The 18,494-nt window shown below is 34.5% G+C and overlaps 1 protein-coding gene across 1 annotated transcript in view; it reads right to left on the bottom strand.

The window, feature by feature from the left end:
• Pkhd1l1 (PKHD1 like 1) overlaps positions 1 to 18,494 on the bottom strand; it is a 147,724-nt gene that overhangs the window by 51,807 nt on the left and 77,423 nt on the right. Inside the window, exons 42-52 of the mRNA XM_046464638.2 lie at positions 17,435 to 17,591; positions 16,915 to 17,071; positions 15,236 to 15,315; positions 14,494 to 14,623; positions 13,417 to 13,546; positions 9,055 to 9,296; positions 7,032 to 7,168; positions 5,001 to 6,030; positions 3,499 to 3,690; positions 1,563 to 1,714; positions 72 to 231 (exon numbers count right to left, since the gene is read on the bottom strand). Of these exons, the coding sequence (XP_046320594.1) occupies positions 72 to 231; positions 1,563 to 1,714; positions 3,499 to 3,690; positions 5,001 to 6,030; positions 7,032 to 7,168; positions 9,055 to 9,296; positions 13,417 to 13,546; positions 14,494 to 14,623; positions 15,236 to 15,315; positions 16,915 to 17,071; positions 17,435 to 17,591 (2,567 nt within the window). The remainder of the gene's footprint in view (positions 1 to 71; positions 232 to 1,562; positions 1,715 to 3,498; positions 3,691 to 5,000; positions 6,031 to 7,031; positions 7,169 to 9,054; positions 9,297 to 13,416; positions 13,547 to 14,493; positions 14,624 to 15,235; positions 15,316 to 16,914; positions 17,072 to 17,434; positions 17,592 to 18,494) is intronic.

Below are 18,494 nucleotides of genomic sequence, written 5' to 3'. Positions count from 1 at the left end.
TTTAAGCAATTTTCTCATCCTTTAGACAAAGAATTAGATAAAATAACCATTTCTGCATACTGAATACACACCCAAGTAGTAAAGAGTACTAGTGTTTGCTTCAAGATGCCAGTCTCCATTCTTACTAGTATTCCAGTTCAGTGGATTTGAAGAACCATTTCTCATATCAATAACATTAAACATATCAGGATTCTGAGTGAAGTTATGTGATATAATTACATAGTCTTCTTCCTACAGAAGTATGCAAAAAATGTGACTTGTTTTATATGCTAGTGCTATGTATAATATACATTAATTTTAGTGTCATATAATTAGCATCTATACTGTTATGACAAAAGGTTTAGTTTCAGTTTACTTTTTATTTTGCATTTCTGTTTATTAACATTTATACACCTTTGGCTATAATGCTAGCTCTATCACTAAGGCAATAAAAAGATCTGTCTCTATTTTTTGTTTCTCTCTCTATATATATACACACGTAAGTGAGTATATATGTATGTTATGGTTGATATGTGGTGCTCCCCCAAAAGCTCCTGTGTTAATGCAGGGATGTTCAAAAGTGAAAGAATTAAGAGCTATAACTTAACCAGTCACAGTTTGAATGGAATACTTGGATGGAAACTGTGGAGTATGTCTGGAAAAGGTGGCTCACTGAGAGCATTCCCTGGCAGGGTTCATCTTCCCTGTGGTCTCTTCCTCTCTCTGCTTCCTGGATGTCATGAACTGAGCAGATTTCTTCCACCACTGCCCTGCAACAATGATGTTCTGCCTTATATGGGGCCAAGAGCAAGAAGTTGGTGATCATAAACTAAACCTCAGAAACCATGAGTCAGAATAAACCTTTTACTTTTCCTCCTCTATGTTGTTCATGTTGGGGATTTTGGTTACAGTGATATAAAGCTAACATAATGTATGTATGTATTCAGAGAACATTTTATTTCTATAATGTTTGAAAAATCTTTAAAACAATACGATATAGGATTTTCAAGCTGCACAAATATGTAGTACAAGTAGAAGAACATGTGTGGAAGGAAAACACTCAATTAGGAGGTGGACGGTGGGGAATGACAGGGTGCACAAACCATATGGGGCTTCCACTTCATCTATGAAGTTTTATTTATTTTCAAAAATAGTAAGTAAATATTCACAGAATGTCAAGAAATTGAAATAGAGCTAGGTGGTGGGCATGTAAGTATTGCTTCTTTAAAAATAATTTTCTGTTGTTCGATTAATTCATGATACAAATAAAAATCCCTTAGTTGGTACCTGAGGCATCATAAACACACAATAAATGTAATCTATTAACATGGTAATAATAACAAGCACAGTATCATGGGAACATGGCAGAAAGATTGCTTACTTCCTATTCTCAAGTAAGGCTCCTTTGGCTTAACTCTTAGATTTATAATGGGCCGTGAAGGGAGTATTGGACTTTAATAAGTTGACCTGTGAGGCAAGAGCATTCTGGACCTGACAGTGGTTTTAAGGATAAGCATACAGGCTGCATTTGAGTGATATGCAGTTACAATGATTAGATGATCCATTTTATAGTCTTTATTTACCTTAAATCCATAGAATGTTGATGTATATGATATGTTGGTTACATGATCCACACCTTTAAAATACCAGTTAATATGATTTGCATTTGGAATCAGAGCCATCCACCCAGACGTGTGAGTCAGTCGTTTCTTCTGAAAGGGAATAATGCTTGTTCCTGAGGAAGAATGCAAACAAGCAAATGATAGTGGTAACTACCTTTATGAAATTTCTCCTTTTAAAAACAACTGAAAATGGAAAATATTGGTTTAGTCAATGGGAATCTCTTCTCATTTGGTATTTTAAAACAAAATTAAGACTTAATTCCTTAGGGAAAGATATGATTAAAACACGATGACAATTATAAATAATACCAGGACAAAAGTACTTAAATGTATTAATATAATTCTTTAAATATCATTGACCTAAACATAATTTCATTTCTATTAACAGCTTAATTCTTCAGAATTCTGGATTTACAGTGTATACAAATATACACAGATTCTCTATTTGTCTCCTGTGTCTGTTGAATTCACAAAAACTTATATAACAAAGACTAATTTTTAGTAGCAAATACTTCTACTTGGCCTCAATTAAGTTTCAATTTAAAGATCTTAAGCAATAAGGCTAAAAGTATCACTTTTAAAGTCTATCACTTAACAGTGAGTATAACATCTACATTTTATAAATTGAGAAACTTTGAATTTAAACTATGGTTATGGTAAAATCTATATAGCGCAGTAATGCTTTTGGCATGAGAGATTGCCTGACAATTTCAGTAGAATATCTGAAAAGATCTCTTACACTACAAAAAAAAAAGTTCTTTGATTAATTGTCCCCCTTTTTCCTTCTCTCTTTTTGTCTTTCATTGGATTTTATGTAAAATTAACAACTTTTACCTTAATAATTTAGGAAGAATATTATAAAATAAACTGTAATTCATTTTCTTTTAAGAATACATAAAAAATCCATTATCAAGGGAAAACAAAATTGTTAGGATTATGAATTGGTGTTAGTTTTACAAGAGCCTTGAACAGAGGCACTAAAATTACAATACCAAAATCCCAGAAAAAAATATGAACTATGATAATTCAGCAAATATCCACTCCTCCCCCATCTAAAGGAGACTTCCTGCTCTCTTGGTGTCCTATAACCCCAGGCTCTTCTTTCTTTCTTTTGCATTCTGGCCATGAGGTGAGCAGTTTGCCCCACAAAACACTTCCTGCAATGATATGCTGTTTCACCATTGGCCCAAAAGTAATGAGGCCAACTGACCATGAACTGAAACCTTGAATAGCTGTGATGGTAATAAAAAACTGACAAACACAATAATAAACTGAAGTAGTTCTAAATCTTTGAGAGGAAAGTACAGAGATTAGTACAATAATCAAAGACTTGAGAGAGATGAGAATCAAGATTGCCACCTCATACCCATTAATTTTTTTTCTTTTTGACTAGTGAATATGTCACATGGATGATGGATAAGGATTGCAGATTACTATAACCTAGTTGGTAATGATGTCAAACATATTCATTGTTCCACGTGTAGTATCTATATTGGTAGAAATCAGTAAATTGACAGCACCTGGCACTTCATATACAGCTATTGACCTAGCAAATGCTCCCCAATTCCATCTTAGTCATCAAGCATAATAAATATTTGTCTTCAGTGGTGGTATACGTTTAAAGTGTTGCTCCAAGGGCTATGCCAACTTCTCTGCTCTCTGTCATAATATTTTCTGGAGGCTTCTTGATCAACCGAACATTTGCAAGTCCATGCATTTATTCAAGGCTTCTCAAACACTCACTGAGTGTGTTGCTTGTTTCCTGCCTGAACTCTGATATACATATTATGCTTTTTTGCAGTGTTCCAAAACATCAAGTAACAACTCAAGAAGATGATGACAGACATTTAGGAAAACATACTCAAATCAGTGGTTTAAACTATTATAATCCACATACCAAAAGAGTCTGAAAGAACCACATCCTTTTCAAGTAGAGATACTGGGGAAGGTTTGTTGAATGCTAAACGGTGGAAGCTGACTGAAGCATCACAAAGAGATCCAGGGAATCCGATGCTCCACTGGTCTTCCTGAATGCAATGTGAAGGGTCTAGCAATGAGCTATGTGGGATGACCGTGTACCCTTTGTGTCCTGGAAAAGAAACAGAAGGAACATGATTTCTAGTTCATGTTAGAAAACTGGTATGTGGTGTACAGGTACTGTGATCTATACTATTATAAATAAAATCTAAAAATCTTGGAAAAATTATTCTGTTTGCATGAGGCAAGGAGACTTCACACAAAGGTTCTGCAGCGGGTCTTACTGTAAATGTATTTACAGTATATGTGAATCTGAAGCATATGTGAAAGTCACAATGAAAGATGAGGAGTGCAACAAATAACTTTGTTAAGACACATAAAAGGATTCAAATTCAGGCAGTGTGACTATGGATTCTATACTCTTAACTAATAAACTGCCAACTAACATTAAATATTAAGCAGAATTAAGTAAATCAATAAAGATTACACAAAGATTGATATGTCAGAAGCATCCAAATGTTCTCCCTCTTAAAAGCCACAACAATTAGGAGACAGACATTATCCACTATAGTTCTCAGTCCATCTAAATACTGAGATGAATGTTCTTTTGTCTTTCAAAAATAATTATAAACATCTCTAAGTTTACCTGTCAAGTGGCACACTCCTAAAAAGTCTTATTCAGTAAAACAGACACACACACACACACACACACACACACACACAGAGAGTTTTATTTAGACAAGTCTTTATCTCTAAAAATTTACAGCCACTAAATTCTAGAAACCATGAATATGCGCAGAAACTGTGACATACCCTGGTCTTCAAATGCTAAAAAAAAAATTAACCTACAATATATATTGAATTTTCTAAATATATTATTTGAACAAAACAAAATTGAGAATTTAAATTGAGAAAAAAAGAGTTAATAGGAGGCTTGTCACTCCTATTCTTTAAAAGTATTCTAGCAAGAGTATATCCATTCTATCTACACTGCTTACACAAATAAACCTGGAAGGTATATGTCTCTGGGGCATGACTGGCTGTAGAATTTGGGTGGTCATTAAAGTAATTTCTTATCTGTACAATTGAATATAAAGTGGAAGAATTCTAAAACTGGAATATCTTCCTTTTGTGATCAATGTTCCCATATACACTGCTCAAAATTTACCATTAATTTAAAATCAAAGTGCAAATGTGATAGAAAAAAGATACTTTTGGAAGCTGGCTCTGATAGTTTGATGCTGTTCCAGAAAAGAATGTCTCATCTGTGTCAGATGTTAAACTCTATCTATTAAAACATTATTGAAGTTTGGTGCTGGGTAAGGTCTAAAATGCTGATGAATATGCTGTAACAAATCACCTCTATATTAACACAAATATATTTTCAATGTATTCTAATCATAAATTGAAAAATAGTGTTACCTGTAAGCGAACCGTCAACATCAATCAGTACTGCTTCATGTTCCCATCGAAAGCCAGCCTTATTAGGTGTGTAAAAATACTCAATGTCAACAAATTTTGCACTCCAGCCTCCACATCTATCATTACAAACACCAGTGATGGATGTCACTCCCAAAGCTACACAATTGGGACGGTCAAAGTTCATAAAATGTACTGACGATACAGTCAAGCCTTCACTAAATGGGAGCACTAGGCCCTTTGATGTGCAAAATGCAGACCCCATTCCCAGTTCATCAAGATGACCAACAATTTTGGCATTTTTAACCACTGCTCCATTAGTTTCACCCCACCCTCCAATATAGGGAGCCAGGATCCTCTTGGTCTCAATTCCAGCCTCATAATTGTTTACCATCACAAAGTTATGAAATTGCAGGGCACCTCCGTTAACCCATTCAGCTCCTTTTTGACAATTCCATGTAGTAAGTGAATTAAAAATTGCAGGCACTGGCACTGAAGAAGTACAAGATCCCGTCTGCATGGGGAAATATTCCTCAAAGATCCACAGTCCAAACCAACCTTGAGAATGAACAGTATTATTAAAGAATTCTCCAAGAGGAACTCTTTTTTGGCAAATATTCTGGTCATAAGATGGTCCATCAGGGTGGTCATTCATTCGGTACCAAAAGCCAAAATGAGTACCACCAGCAGCTGCATTGTGTCGAATGGTGTTGTTGGGGTTGGTTACCCAAAATGCAGCTGGGGTCACATCATCATTCAGAAGACTAGTACTTTGCTGAACAAATACTGCCAAGTTATATTGCAGAATGTTGCCATGTTCAATACCATCTTCTATAAAAAATGCTCCTCCCTTGATATCATATATAATATTCCTCTCAACCAGAAGATGATGTGTGTTATGGATGGTAACAGCTCTATTATAGGTTTGGTGAATTGCACAACCTCTTACGTAAGATTTAAACTGTAAATCTCCGAGTAGGTGCCAATGTATTGGATATCGCCCCAATCGGAAAGCCTGGCCAGCATGGAATACCTGTCAAGCCCAGAAATCACATTTATTAATCTACACAGACTCACAGTTTGCCCAGCTCTTTTTTCCTTGGTTCAAAATTACAAATTAATTACTGATACATTAATATCTTCCACATTATTTATTGTTTGAAATGTTATTTTATTCTCAATCCAGCTTATTTTAGACAATGTATAAAAGACCATGCTTGTGAGAAAATGAATGAATAAATGAACAAAAGCCATCTTTGGCTTTCACTTTTTACTTCTGTCTAATAATAATTGTGTTTTGCAAAATGAAATCTCTTAAAAGACCTTTTTCTTTCTTTACTTTGGTTATTATACAATAATAAGAAAAACTTCTGAATGTTCGCCATGTACCTAATATTATATTGTTTTTACATGCACAACCACAGTCTTTGTCACAATACTACAAAGTTGAGTCTGGTCACTAAACTTCATTTTGAAGATGAAGAAACTGAAGTTTCTTAAAAAGGTTGTGCATCTTGATCACAGTCACAAAGCTCCACTCCATTCAAAGCCAAGTTGGTATGACTCTAGAATAGGTCTAATACTAAGGATGGCCAAATGTATGAATGTGTGAATTTGTGTGTGTGTTTAATATAAACTCATGGAATAAGGAAAGAAAATATTAGATCATCTATTTATCTTCATTCCCCATCTAAAAATAGAAAAATAACCATTGCTAATATTTACTATGTAAATTGACCCTGGCAACCTCAAACAGTTCATATCTCAGATGTTACATGTGTGTAACATATCTTAGGGGAGAGTATCATGAAATGGAGGCATTGATCTGTCATCATCAATGAGGTCTAGGTGTGCCCAGAACGGGTTATAGATTTTGCTATAATTTCTTCCCTCCCTCATTCTCACCTTCCCTTCTTTATCTGTCTTCCCTGTCAGATTATAAGCAGAGTATATCAAACAGGAGGAACTTAATACATTTTCATTATACAGACAACTTTAGTTAAGCCACTGTGGTTTAACGATAATGCTTCTTACCTCCACATATTCTATTCTTCCGGTTACCATGTTAGAATCAGGTAAAGGAGCATGAAACATAATGCAGCCTCCAAACTCATCACTTCCTATTTCTTCTCCAAACTTTCCTTGGAGGCATGTCTGTGTAGCAAATTCACCTTTAAAAATATTTTAAGAGAATCTTAAAAGACCATGCTGCAATCTTCTTTTATTATATAAAGAAATATTTTCCTCCATACCTAATTGCATCTTTTCATTCAATATTATTGCAATCTTATTCTGGAACATAAATACATGCATTCACTTCATCTCCTCTTCTAGATGGTACAAAGGGTAAGTACCCTGTCTTGTCCCCTTTGCATGCCCCAGAATACTTACTGAAGCATTTGTTAGAGAAGAAGCTAAAGAAATATTTCAATGGTTGAGTGAATCCTGATAAAGGTATTTTGTTTTATTATTTCTGAAGTTTTTCTCCAAACTAAGGATTAGCAAAATTAATGCAATTTTATATAACATTAGAATATGTACTGTTTCACTTAATTCTTAAAATTATAGTGAGTGGACAAGATAGGAGGTATTATCTTAAATAGTTTGAAACTTGATTTCATGTACTCTGTGAGACTTGAAGCAGATGAACTGAAATCAGAATATAGGTTATTTGTGTCAAATCTAATGAGTTTTATTTATACATCTTATTGAAGAAAAGGTTACTATCCAAGCTGTATCTGTCATTATTTATCTACTTATAGAATTGAAATGATATTAATGATTAGATTAAATATTTAAGAGGCTTGCAAAATACATTGTCCTTTCTACTACATAAAAATATCATTAAGATTCACATATGTACAGCTCTCTTCTACTGGGTATATACAGGCTTGTATTAATTCATTCCCTTCAAGTTAGACATCACCATGGACTTAGCTCTGCCTAATAACACCTGAATAGAAGAGGCACATATGACTTCAGGTCCAAAGCAATTAATTGCTAGTGCTGAACCCTTCAACCATCTCAGCTCCTGCTTCAGAAATCATGAAAATCCACATTGAGATGGAACCTACATTAGACTGGATTCTGGAATGGTTATAATGAGCAGAGTCTCTCCATTGACCCATTTTGGACTGGACACATGTAGCATGAATGAGAAATAAATGTTTGTCATTTTGAATCACTAAGATTTGGGGCTTGTTTGTTATTATAGCATAACCTAGTCCAATGGCTCTTAACTGGGGATGATAGGATGATTTGCCTCTAGAGAACATTTTTGCAAAGTCTAGAAACATTTTTGGTTAACACAGTTGTAGGAAATGTTACTAGAATTTAATCAGTAGAGACCAGGTATAATGCCAAACATCATACAATGCACAGGACAAAGCCACACACAAAGAATGATCTGGATAAAATGTCAAAAATTCCAATGTTGACAAATTCTGCCCCAGCCTATCCTGACAGGCTCTGATCTCTATATTTACTTCTTTACCTTTTCATCTATTCATTTGTCCATCAATCCATCACCTGTCCAGGAATTATTAGTTAAAATACCTATCTACACTGAATTTACTCCCACATACACTGCCCTAATGGAATACAGATTTTTGAAAAGAGGAAAAGCATTGCTAAATCAAATATTTGCTAAACAGATTATCATCAAATGTAGTTTTCTACATTTAGGTAAATTTAAAGGACAATTTTTAAATGATATTCAAATCCATAATTATCAAGGTCTAATCTAAACATAAAAGGGATCATAAAAATAGAGACTTTATCAACAGAATCCAAGTGCACTCATTTCTCCCACTGGTGTCAACAATAACCATTTTTATTCAGTATATTGCAAATACTTTCATAATGTTACTTAAAAATACTACCAGGTCTTCCAGATTTCCATGAAAGTTACAGGCAGATTTACAAGGTGAAACTAAAATATGGCATTTCAATATAAGACAATTAAATTTTGGAATAAGGAAATTAAAGCATTAGATCATCTATTTATGCATCATGATTATACCAGCTACTAAAATTACCTGATAACTGCTAAAATTACCTGTGTCAAACCCATCAGGACATGCTGGGATTTTGTTATTCCACTCTATATTATCAGATCCTCTTATTAAGATATTTCTTGTAAGAATTCCAACTTCTGCCCTTGCTTCAAAAAGAGTTCCATCAGGGAGTGTGACAGTGATTCCTAAGTGTGTGTAATTCAGTGGATTAGTTAGTGTTATGTTTTTGCCATCAGTAGATACAGATTCGATGGTTCTTTCTTCATTCTCTCGTTGACTATGTCTGTAAAACATTTTTTTTAAATTTCAAAGTTATTATAAATCAGCATAATATATTGATTTGACATATTCACTTGATGCCATTTTGAATATTTCATTTATAAAATAAGGAAATTTTTTACATTGTGAAATATTCTGAAGAAGAATTTGAATACAGTATTTTACTTTTTTTAGAATAACTAAATAAAAATACTTTGAAGTGGTAGACTTGTTCATAAGACTGTATTCAATTTTAAAAAGAATTCAAAAGAACTATTCATTCATAACTTTAGGATCATCCTCAGAACTTCTCAGTTGAGGGTTGTTTATACTCTAGCAATGCATGGAGACATTGTTAGCTGTCACAGCAAGAAGGTGCTATTGGCATCTGGTGGGTAGAGGTCAGGGAGGTTTCTGAGAGCCTATAATCCACGGATTGGTCCCTACAACAAAGATTATCTGGTATAAAATGCAAATCACCAAAGCCGAGAAACCCTTACAAAGAAAAGTCATTGGATATTCCTGAGCAAAGAAAAGAAAACATTGAGTTGAAGTTTATTTCTACCATTTCTCCAATATGCCCCAAATTCCAGCTACAGTAAAAAGGACTTGCAAATTCCATAATGTACCTCTTCATATATTTAACTGCTCAACAAATATTTATTGTCTAGGTATATAGTTAAGTACTAGGGATACCAAGTAGAAAGTGCCCCTGGTTTTAAGATGAGTCTGTTAACTTCTGATTGGAAATTATCTACTAAAGATCGGTGCTGTTAACAGAGGTAAGCTTAAGGGAGTTTCTTGTGTCTTCCTGAAATTCTCTTTTGACCCTTTTCTCCCTTGCAAATGCTTTCCATTCTTTAAGTACAAGTTTGAATGATAGTGCCACGTGCGAAATAGATTAGAAGTCAAGTCTCTCAACTTTCCCAATCTTTCTGGATTCCCAGTGCACTTTGCATAATGCCCTGTTGCCCTCAGAATAACCACACTATAGGTAGTCTAGAATTAAAAAGTACCTACTTCTCTGTCCCTTCCACCAATCTGGCTGCTCTTCTAGGCAAGGACCCTGAACCGTTTTGCATGCTGAGCACTTTGTAAAATACATGTCAAAACTCAGTAACAGCAACAGTTTTCTACTGGTTGAACATATTAATGAAGAATGGATTGGTGTGGGGAAAAGTGTAGTGGAGCCTAAATAGGACAATGCCATCATATTTCAGGAATAAAGGTCTGAGGGTCTAATTTAAACCTAGAGAAGGAAAAGCTGATAGAAGAGACATTTCAAGGGCAGAACCAAAAGAATATGTGATGTGCAAGAAGTGAAGGATGGTAATTCTGGGAATGGTTTTGTGAAGAAAAATATTAGAATGTAGGGGTTTACATAATGGCGATGGGGGACGGGGCATGGGAGGAATGGGCAAAGGGGAGGGAGGGGAAAGGAAGGGGCAAGTCGGTAGGAATGATGGTGGAATGAGTTAGATATCATTACCCTAAGTACATGTATGAAGACACGAATGGTGTGAAAATACTTTGTGTACAATCGGTGACTTGAAAAATTGGGCTCTATATGTGTAATATGAAATGAATTGCATTCTGTCATCATGTATAACAAATTAGAATAAATAAATAATTTAATTTAAAAAACAAAAAATAACATAAAAAAATATAAAAAGGACTGAGAGTGTTGTTCAGTGGTAGAGCACCCCTCAGTGAAAAATTAGTACCAAAAAAATAAATAAATAGACTTAGTCCATACTACCTAAAGTCATCTATGGATTTGATGCAATCCTTGTCAAAATTCTAATGTCAATCCTCACAGAATTAAAAAATTAATCCTAAAATTTAAATGGAACTTCAAATTATTAAAGGAATCTTGGCAAAAAGAACAAGGCTGGAGGCATCACAATATCTTATTTCAAAATATACTACAAAGTTTTGTAACTAAAAAATGTGGTATTGGTACATTATAATTGTATACAAAATTGGAATGAATTGTGATATATTCACATATGCACATAACATAATTTGGTCAACTTTATTCCCTAGTTCTTCCCCTTCCCCTCCCATTCTCTATGCCCCTTGATTCCCCAAGTGTACTCTAGTTTCATGAGATCTCCTTTTTTATTCCCTTTTCTCCCTTTCACATAAAAATAGAAATAAAATCAATACAGTGGAAGAAGGGGATTAGGGAGAGTGTTCAGGGGAAGGAAAGAGGAAGTACTGAGGATTGAAACTGAACAAACTCTGTTATATGGATTTATACATATGTCAAAATGAGCCCCACTATTATATATAGCTATAATGCACTAATAAATATTTTAAAAGATAAAAATGAATGTAGGGGTTTAAATGGGGGGTGGGGAGAAAGGATAGTAAGGATGAAATGGGAATGTAATATTAAGCAGTGTACTAATCTTTTTGGGAAAAAAAGGATAATAATGAAAGAAGCTAGAGGATATGCTAGAATAAAGTTATTTTTTAAAACAGTGGGTCATCAGAGAAACCTAGAATTGCAAAGGATTCAGAGAAGGAATTGTGGGGAAAGGGGTCAGGACGGGTAGCAACAGGCAGGTCTCTACAGGTTGTTTATAGAAAGAATGATTCAGTAGTGCAATATCTCACAGGTGGTAGGGGAAAGGGGTTGTTCTTTCCTGGATTCTCTCACATCCAGATGATATAGCAATTTCTTTTAAAAAGACAGTTCTAAATGGCATTTTTATATGTGCGTGCACCTAGAAACACCTTTCTTTCCTTTGTAGTGATACCTCATGCTTATAAACACTTTGAGCCAAGTTCTGCTATAAAGCTTTGCACGTATTAACTCACTGACTGCTTACAATAATTCTATGGGGTATATATTATTAGCATTGCAATTCAACTGAAGCACAGAGAAGGGAAATATGATGACTAAGGGTATTGCTGGGAATGGGCCCAGGCTGATTGATTTCAGAAGCTATTTTCTTAACCTTTACCTGGCTTTACAAATTCTCAAGTAGGATTTACCAATGAAATAGTGAACAATGAATTAGATTTGGAAAGAAACTCCTTAATTCTTGTTTCTTAAAATTAAATAGCCCTATGCTAAACTGTAAACTTACTCTGTTTAGAGTAAGGGTATAAATGAAGATTTTCTATTCTATTAACAAGCCCTATGGTTTTCCTGCTTGTTTGTTTTGCCATTATGTAATTAAAATTTCTTCCAAGGGCAGAAAAAATGGGCACTTTCAAATCTAAGTATGCATTTAACTCTTCCTAACATCTGCAAATCTATTTTTAGTTTGGAAAATGGAAAACTTTAAATGCCATCTCGAATTTCAATTTTAAATTGCCCTTAACATATTGGTTTCTTGTCATAAATTACTATTTACTTCCTGATAAGCATAACCATATCCAATCTCAGTATTATCCATAATTTGAACAGTAAAACAAAAATAAGGCTATTTTTATCCCCACTCCCTGATATATTTAGGAGAGCTGTATTATTTTTCCTTATATTTCTTGTTTACTAAAAATATGTAACTAATATAAATTAAGGGTCATAAGCAGTTTCAATTTTAAAATGTCAGGCACCTAAAAAGCAGTTTCAATTTTAAAATGTCAGGCACCTAAAAGGTTACTTTAATTATCACTTTTTCTATCATGGTTTCTTCCCTTTTACTCAATCATTGCTAAGAAATTTGCTCTGTGGGACCACTGCCAATACTGTAAGATAAGAAAGGGTTCACCAGCTGCTTTCAACCATATTCTTTGGTGACCTCAAACAAAGAAACTCATTTACATTTTTGCATTCATGAATGTATTTAATTAATATTCTAAGTCAAAATTTTCAAATGACTTTCAATAGCAGAATGTTTTTTTTAAATTAAATCTTACATAGGAACCTAGCTATGGAAAACAAAATAATTAGTTCATATTTATTTTATACATTCAGATTTGTACTTACTTTTTTTTTGTAATTGTAAATTCAGTCACTGAAAACTCAACACACTTGGTCATCAACCAAATGTTCACACTTGGCACACATCTATTAGGCTGTTCATGCTTCTTTTAGAGGATTCAAATGTAAATCAAAGAGCGTGGACCTTTTGAATTGTTCATTTTTTACAAGCTTAAAAAAAAATCTGCTTTCTAAACCAAACTCATACCTGTGTCCTGTGCTTGCAATTACAATCTTATCTCCTTCCTTCCATGTCACAGCTTCTTGTAAAATCAAAATCCGTTCCCCTGCCTTTGCAGTGTGAGCCAAACGTGTCCAGACCACAGAAATAGGCAGACCTGGAGACAACATGCAAAACTTCAGATGTGCTTTCTATGTTACTGAGATTTTATGCATTTTAATTTATGCAATTTAATTTGGATTAAATGAATTTGAGGAAGGTTAATTGTACCTTAGGATTTCATACCTATGTCACAAAAGAAATGTGAAGAATGCTTGCTTCAGAAAAGTAACAGGTTTAATAATAATGTATGTTTCTATGAAATTAGAAAAAATATTCTCTGCAATGATGTATTCCACTGATAACAATCTTCCTTTTATAAGCACAATATAAATGTGGTGTAATCATATTAACAAAATGGACTGTTATTTTTTTTCATTATTGATAGGGACTGCTTAAACCAATAATCTCGAGATAAGTGATACATGTAAAACTAAGAACTTTTAGTAGGATATATTTAGCATGATGTAGGACATTTATGATCATAACAAGGTACTATGTTTATGACATTCTAAATCTATAAAAACAGATTATTGCAATATATAGGACTTCCACATAAAAAAGACAAATTTCATTCATCTTTTATAAAATGTTATCCTGGCACCTTCAACACTATCAAAATCATCTTTACTTGCTGGCAATTTTCTGGAATATAGCTATAAAAAAGTTCAACTATAAATTTATTGATGTATTTTAGAAAGAGTCCATTTTTGGATACAAATGTAAGGAATCCATTTCTGTTTCCAGTCTTAGTGCCTTTCCACATGGACAAATGAATGAAGTACACAGTCACCATGCACTGTGCATGTGACTGTGCATGTGACACTGTGCATGTGCATGCATATGTGGAAGCATATGGCAAAGGGTTGGAGGAAGGCTGTAGACATGGCCCGGGGAGGAGTGGCCTTGAGGCTGGCCTGTGCTAGGGGAGGTTAGTGGAGTTCAGAGGAAGATATCTAAACACAGACTAGCCTGGGAGCTTTCACTTAGCTTGGGCCTCAGTACCATGCAGATCCAGGACTCCCTCACGCACAGCCAGTGTTTTGGCCCCATACACAGGGAGCTCAGGAGATCTCAGGTGCCCATGCAAGGTAATGACTGCTTTGTGCTGGAAGGGAGATGCTTCTGTCCCGATCTGCAAGAGATTTCACAGGCCTCATTCAGAAAATTAAAATTAAAGTCCAATATTTACTTTAAAAAAAAAAAAACTTGATGAGAAATTGAATACAATTCTATTGTGTCCCAACAGGACACACTTTCTGTGGCTGTGAACTTATGATCCTCCTGCTTCAGCCTGCTGAGTAGCTGGGATTACAGGAGTGCATCACCACTTCTGGCTTCATATCCACAATTCTCATTATGAAAAACAAATTTGTTTTCCCATCTCTTCCCTCTCTTTTTGAGGATTGGTTGTTCAACTGTTCATATCTTTCTTTCAAAATACAAGCCTTAAAGTCTCTAGTCAGCAAAATATGCGAGACTTCTGGTCGACTTTAGCCACATATCAGAGCTATATTTCTTGTTCTATTTTAAATTCTGCTCCTTGATAAAACTCTAATTATCTTCCCATTAAATTGCAAGAATATTCTAAGAAACTTTTCCCCAGATAAAGATTGTTTTATTAATAAAGCAAACCTAATCAAAGATAAACTCAGGAGAGGTTGGTGTAATTAACTATCCATTTTACATATAGTATTTAAAAAGGAAACAGGTTAACAATAAATGTATGTCATGTTCTCTTATGTACCTGAAGAGTACCACCGTCCGTAATTAGAATATTTTCTGCTTGGAGTTCAATGTCAGCTTCATCAAATATTAGAGTTCCACCTGTGAACCATACAATTTTTAAACATATCTCAAGAAAAAAGTATTATCAAAATTCACCTACTAAATTAAAAGTAAAAATGTAATTTCTTATCCCTCTCTTGCTACCTTAATATGTGTCACTTTACTTCTGCTCTTTGGTAACATGAAAGTATAAAAGCTTCAGATAAGACCCTGGAAGTTCACAGAAAAACAAAATCTAGGGCAGATTATTTTCCTTTGGCAATTTTCATATCTTAAATGTTATTAAATAGTATAGCTGCACAAATTAATTCTATAAATAACAGGGTTTTGAAATATAAATTAAGAATAAAACACTTAAAGTTACACAAAAGCATGTTTATAGAAACTATTCTATAACATCAACATTAACTCTGAATTCTTGCCCACTAATTCGCACCTAAAACAGCTACAGGTTGATTAGCATTATCAAGAATATAATAAGGTGCACTTTTATAGATTAATCTAAACATGTAGACAGTAACATTTTACTTGTCTAAAGATCCCATGCTAGTAGGCCCAGTGATGCATGCCTGAAACCCCAACAGTTTGGGAAGCTGAGGCAGGAGCATTGTGAGTTCAAAGCCAGCCTTAGCAAAAAGCGAGGTGCTAAGCAACTCAGTGAGACCCTGTTTCTAAATAAAAAACAAAATAGGGCTGGGGATGTGGCTCAGTGGTTGGGTGCCCCTGAGTTGAATCCCTGGTATCCCTTCCACAAAACAATAAAATAAAGATCCCATACTCAATAACTTTGAATAACTAAAACATTGTTATTATTTCAGAAATTAAAAAATATATAAAATTACCAAAGTCTTTGAGCAGCTAAAACCATTACAGTGAAGTTTATGTTCAAAGCCCCAAGCACTTTACTCTTATTCCTCATTTTTTTTGCATAATTATAATAGTTGTGGTTATTTCACTTTTTATGGTAGAAAAGAGTATATTAAGGGCTCTATCAGTGGTAGAGTGCTTACCTGGCACATGTGAGGCACTGGGTTTGATCCTCAGCACCACATAGAAATAAATAAATTAAATGAAAAGGTATTGTGTCTGCATACAGCTAAAAATATTTTTTTTTATAAAAAGTATATTAAGGAACAGAGAGAAGCTCCAGTGACCACTGAAAGCAGGGTCTCATGCAAAGGTCACACAGTCACACTCTGGCTACCAAGGGAATCAGGGGGTCATTTAGGATTGACTTTAATGGACTGTTATAAGTTTATAACCTCTTGGATCCATCATATCAGCATTTCTGCAGTAGGAAATGCTGTGTACTATTGAGATCAATTAACTATGAGTGCACGGGCAAGTTCACCTTTGGTTATGGAAACCAGTTTCATGAGACAACATTTAACTATAAAAGTTGTGTAGGGGCATGTAATACACTCTGACACTTTTTTGTTCTATTTGATTAAAAAATGCTTGTTGTAACCCAATAATATCATACCTACAAAGAGACTAATACTCAGAAAACTCAGCACTACATTCCATATTAAAAACACAGTGTAACTATGGATGTTCACAGTCACAAATGTTGGTTAAATTAACTTCACAGAAACAGTCCCTAGGTAGAGACTAATAAACAGATTTTCAGAAATTTACCCTGAATAAGCAACATTTTCAGAATAGGGGTACTTTGGTCCAATAAAATGATCTGTCCTTTTGTAATAATAGCAAGTGAACCTTCCTCTGGGGGAGATATTCCTCCCCATGAGTAACTGGAGGACCAAGCATCAACATACAGGAAATCAGCATTATCCTGTAATAAAGCACAAGAGATTTTGAAGTTCAAAGAATGTACCAGAATTTTTCAGTTTCTCAGACATAAATGTAAAGCAATGCACATTTTTAATAACAAAATATACCCCACTTCAAATATGTGATAGTTGACTCGAGTTTCTCATAATAATAAAGTGAAAAATACATTACCAATTAGTTTATGATTCAAAAGTAATAAAAATTTTAGTAATAAGCACCAAAATTGCAATTACTTAAAATTTGGTGGAGTTACAGTTCAGTTATCTTTTGGAGACATTAAAGTAAAACATCCACTACCCATTAGCCCACCCTCCATAATAAGTGTTTCTATTGCTGTGATCAATATTCCCAACAGCATTATTACCAGCTTGGCCCTGCCGATGTCTCTGATGTTGACATGAACTGGCGCCCATCCCGAAGGAGTATGGGCCTCTGTCGTGCAGAAGATGTGTGTCCTGTTGGAAAACTCAACATCACATCTGGCTTCATCTATAGTGATGTGAACATCCTGGGTATTTTCACTGTAAAGGAGAAAAGGAAAAACAGGACAAAGTTTTTCTCAAATTTCTATGTCATATAATCAAATCCCTTTTTTCATCTGTGTTATTGCAAAGTAATGATCTTGCCCTAGGATCCATCCAAGTGCAGATTGACACTTTTTTCAATTAAGACTTCAAAAATATTTGTTAAGGAATACAGTAAAACAAAGATATTAAAAGGTCAGGAAATAGAACTGCCCAAATTACCAAGCGCTCTAGCGTTAGAGGAAGAACTGCCTGGATTGGAATTACTTTGCTCTTATTCCTTATTCATTAGTCTCCAAATGGGCACCTTAGAAAGAGACTTTTGAGGATCATTTTGCCTATTGACATTTTTATCACACTCACAGACCTTAGAAATTATCCTCCTTTTAAAATTCAAATCCAAAATAAAATTATGGGTACTTGAGGAACTAAAATTACCTTCTACAGCTTATGTGATGTCGTGTTTTGAAGTCAGCCTGATCCACCTGAACAGTGATGACAATATGGTCAAGAAGTTTGAGCTAATAGTAAGCATGAGAAGAAGGAACAAGACTATTTACAGGGAAATGGGTCTGGTGTACAGAAAGATGTTTCTTTTACCCAGCGAAGCAGATCACAGTCGAAGATCAGACAGTGGCAAAAGCATAACAAGGTGATTATGTTTGTGATGTTACTAGGATTTGGGGCAAGATACTTAAGCGCTCTCATATTAGTCCTACCATTTACAAATAGTAGCAAATGACATAATTTCATTGTTCTTTATGACTGAGTAGAACTCCATGGTGTAGATACCTCATTTTCTTTATCCATATGTCTGTTGATAGGCACCTAGGCTGGTTCTATAACTTGGCTATTGTGGATTGTGCTGCTACAAACATTGGCATGTATGGATCTTTATAT

This window comes from Marmota monax, unplaced genomic scaffold, assembly GCF_021218885.2.
Source record: "Marmota monax isolate L192 unplaced genomic scaffold, Marmota_monax_Labrador192_F-V1.1 WCK01_AAM20220418_F8-fsc00003, whole genome shotgun sequence".
NCBI lineage: Eukaryota > Metazoa > Chordata > Mammalia > Rodentia > Sciuridae > Marmota > Marmota monax.
The sequence above is the reverse complement of the archived record's forward strand: the minus strand, read 5'-3'. Positions and strand labels throughout refer to the sequence as shown.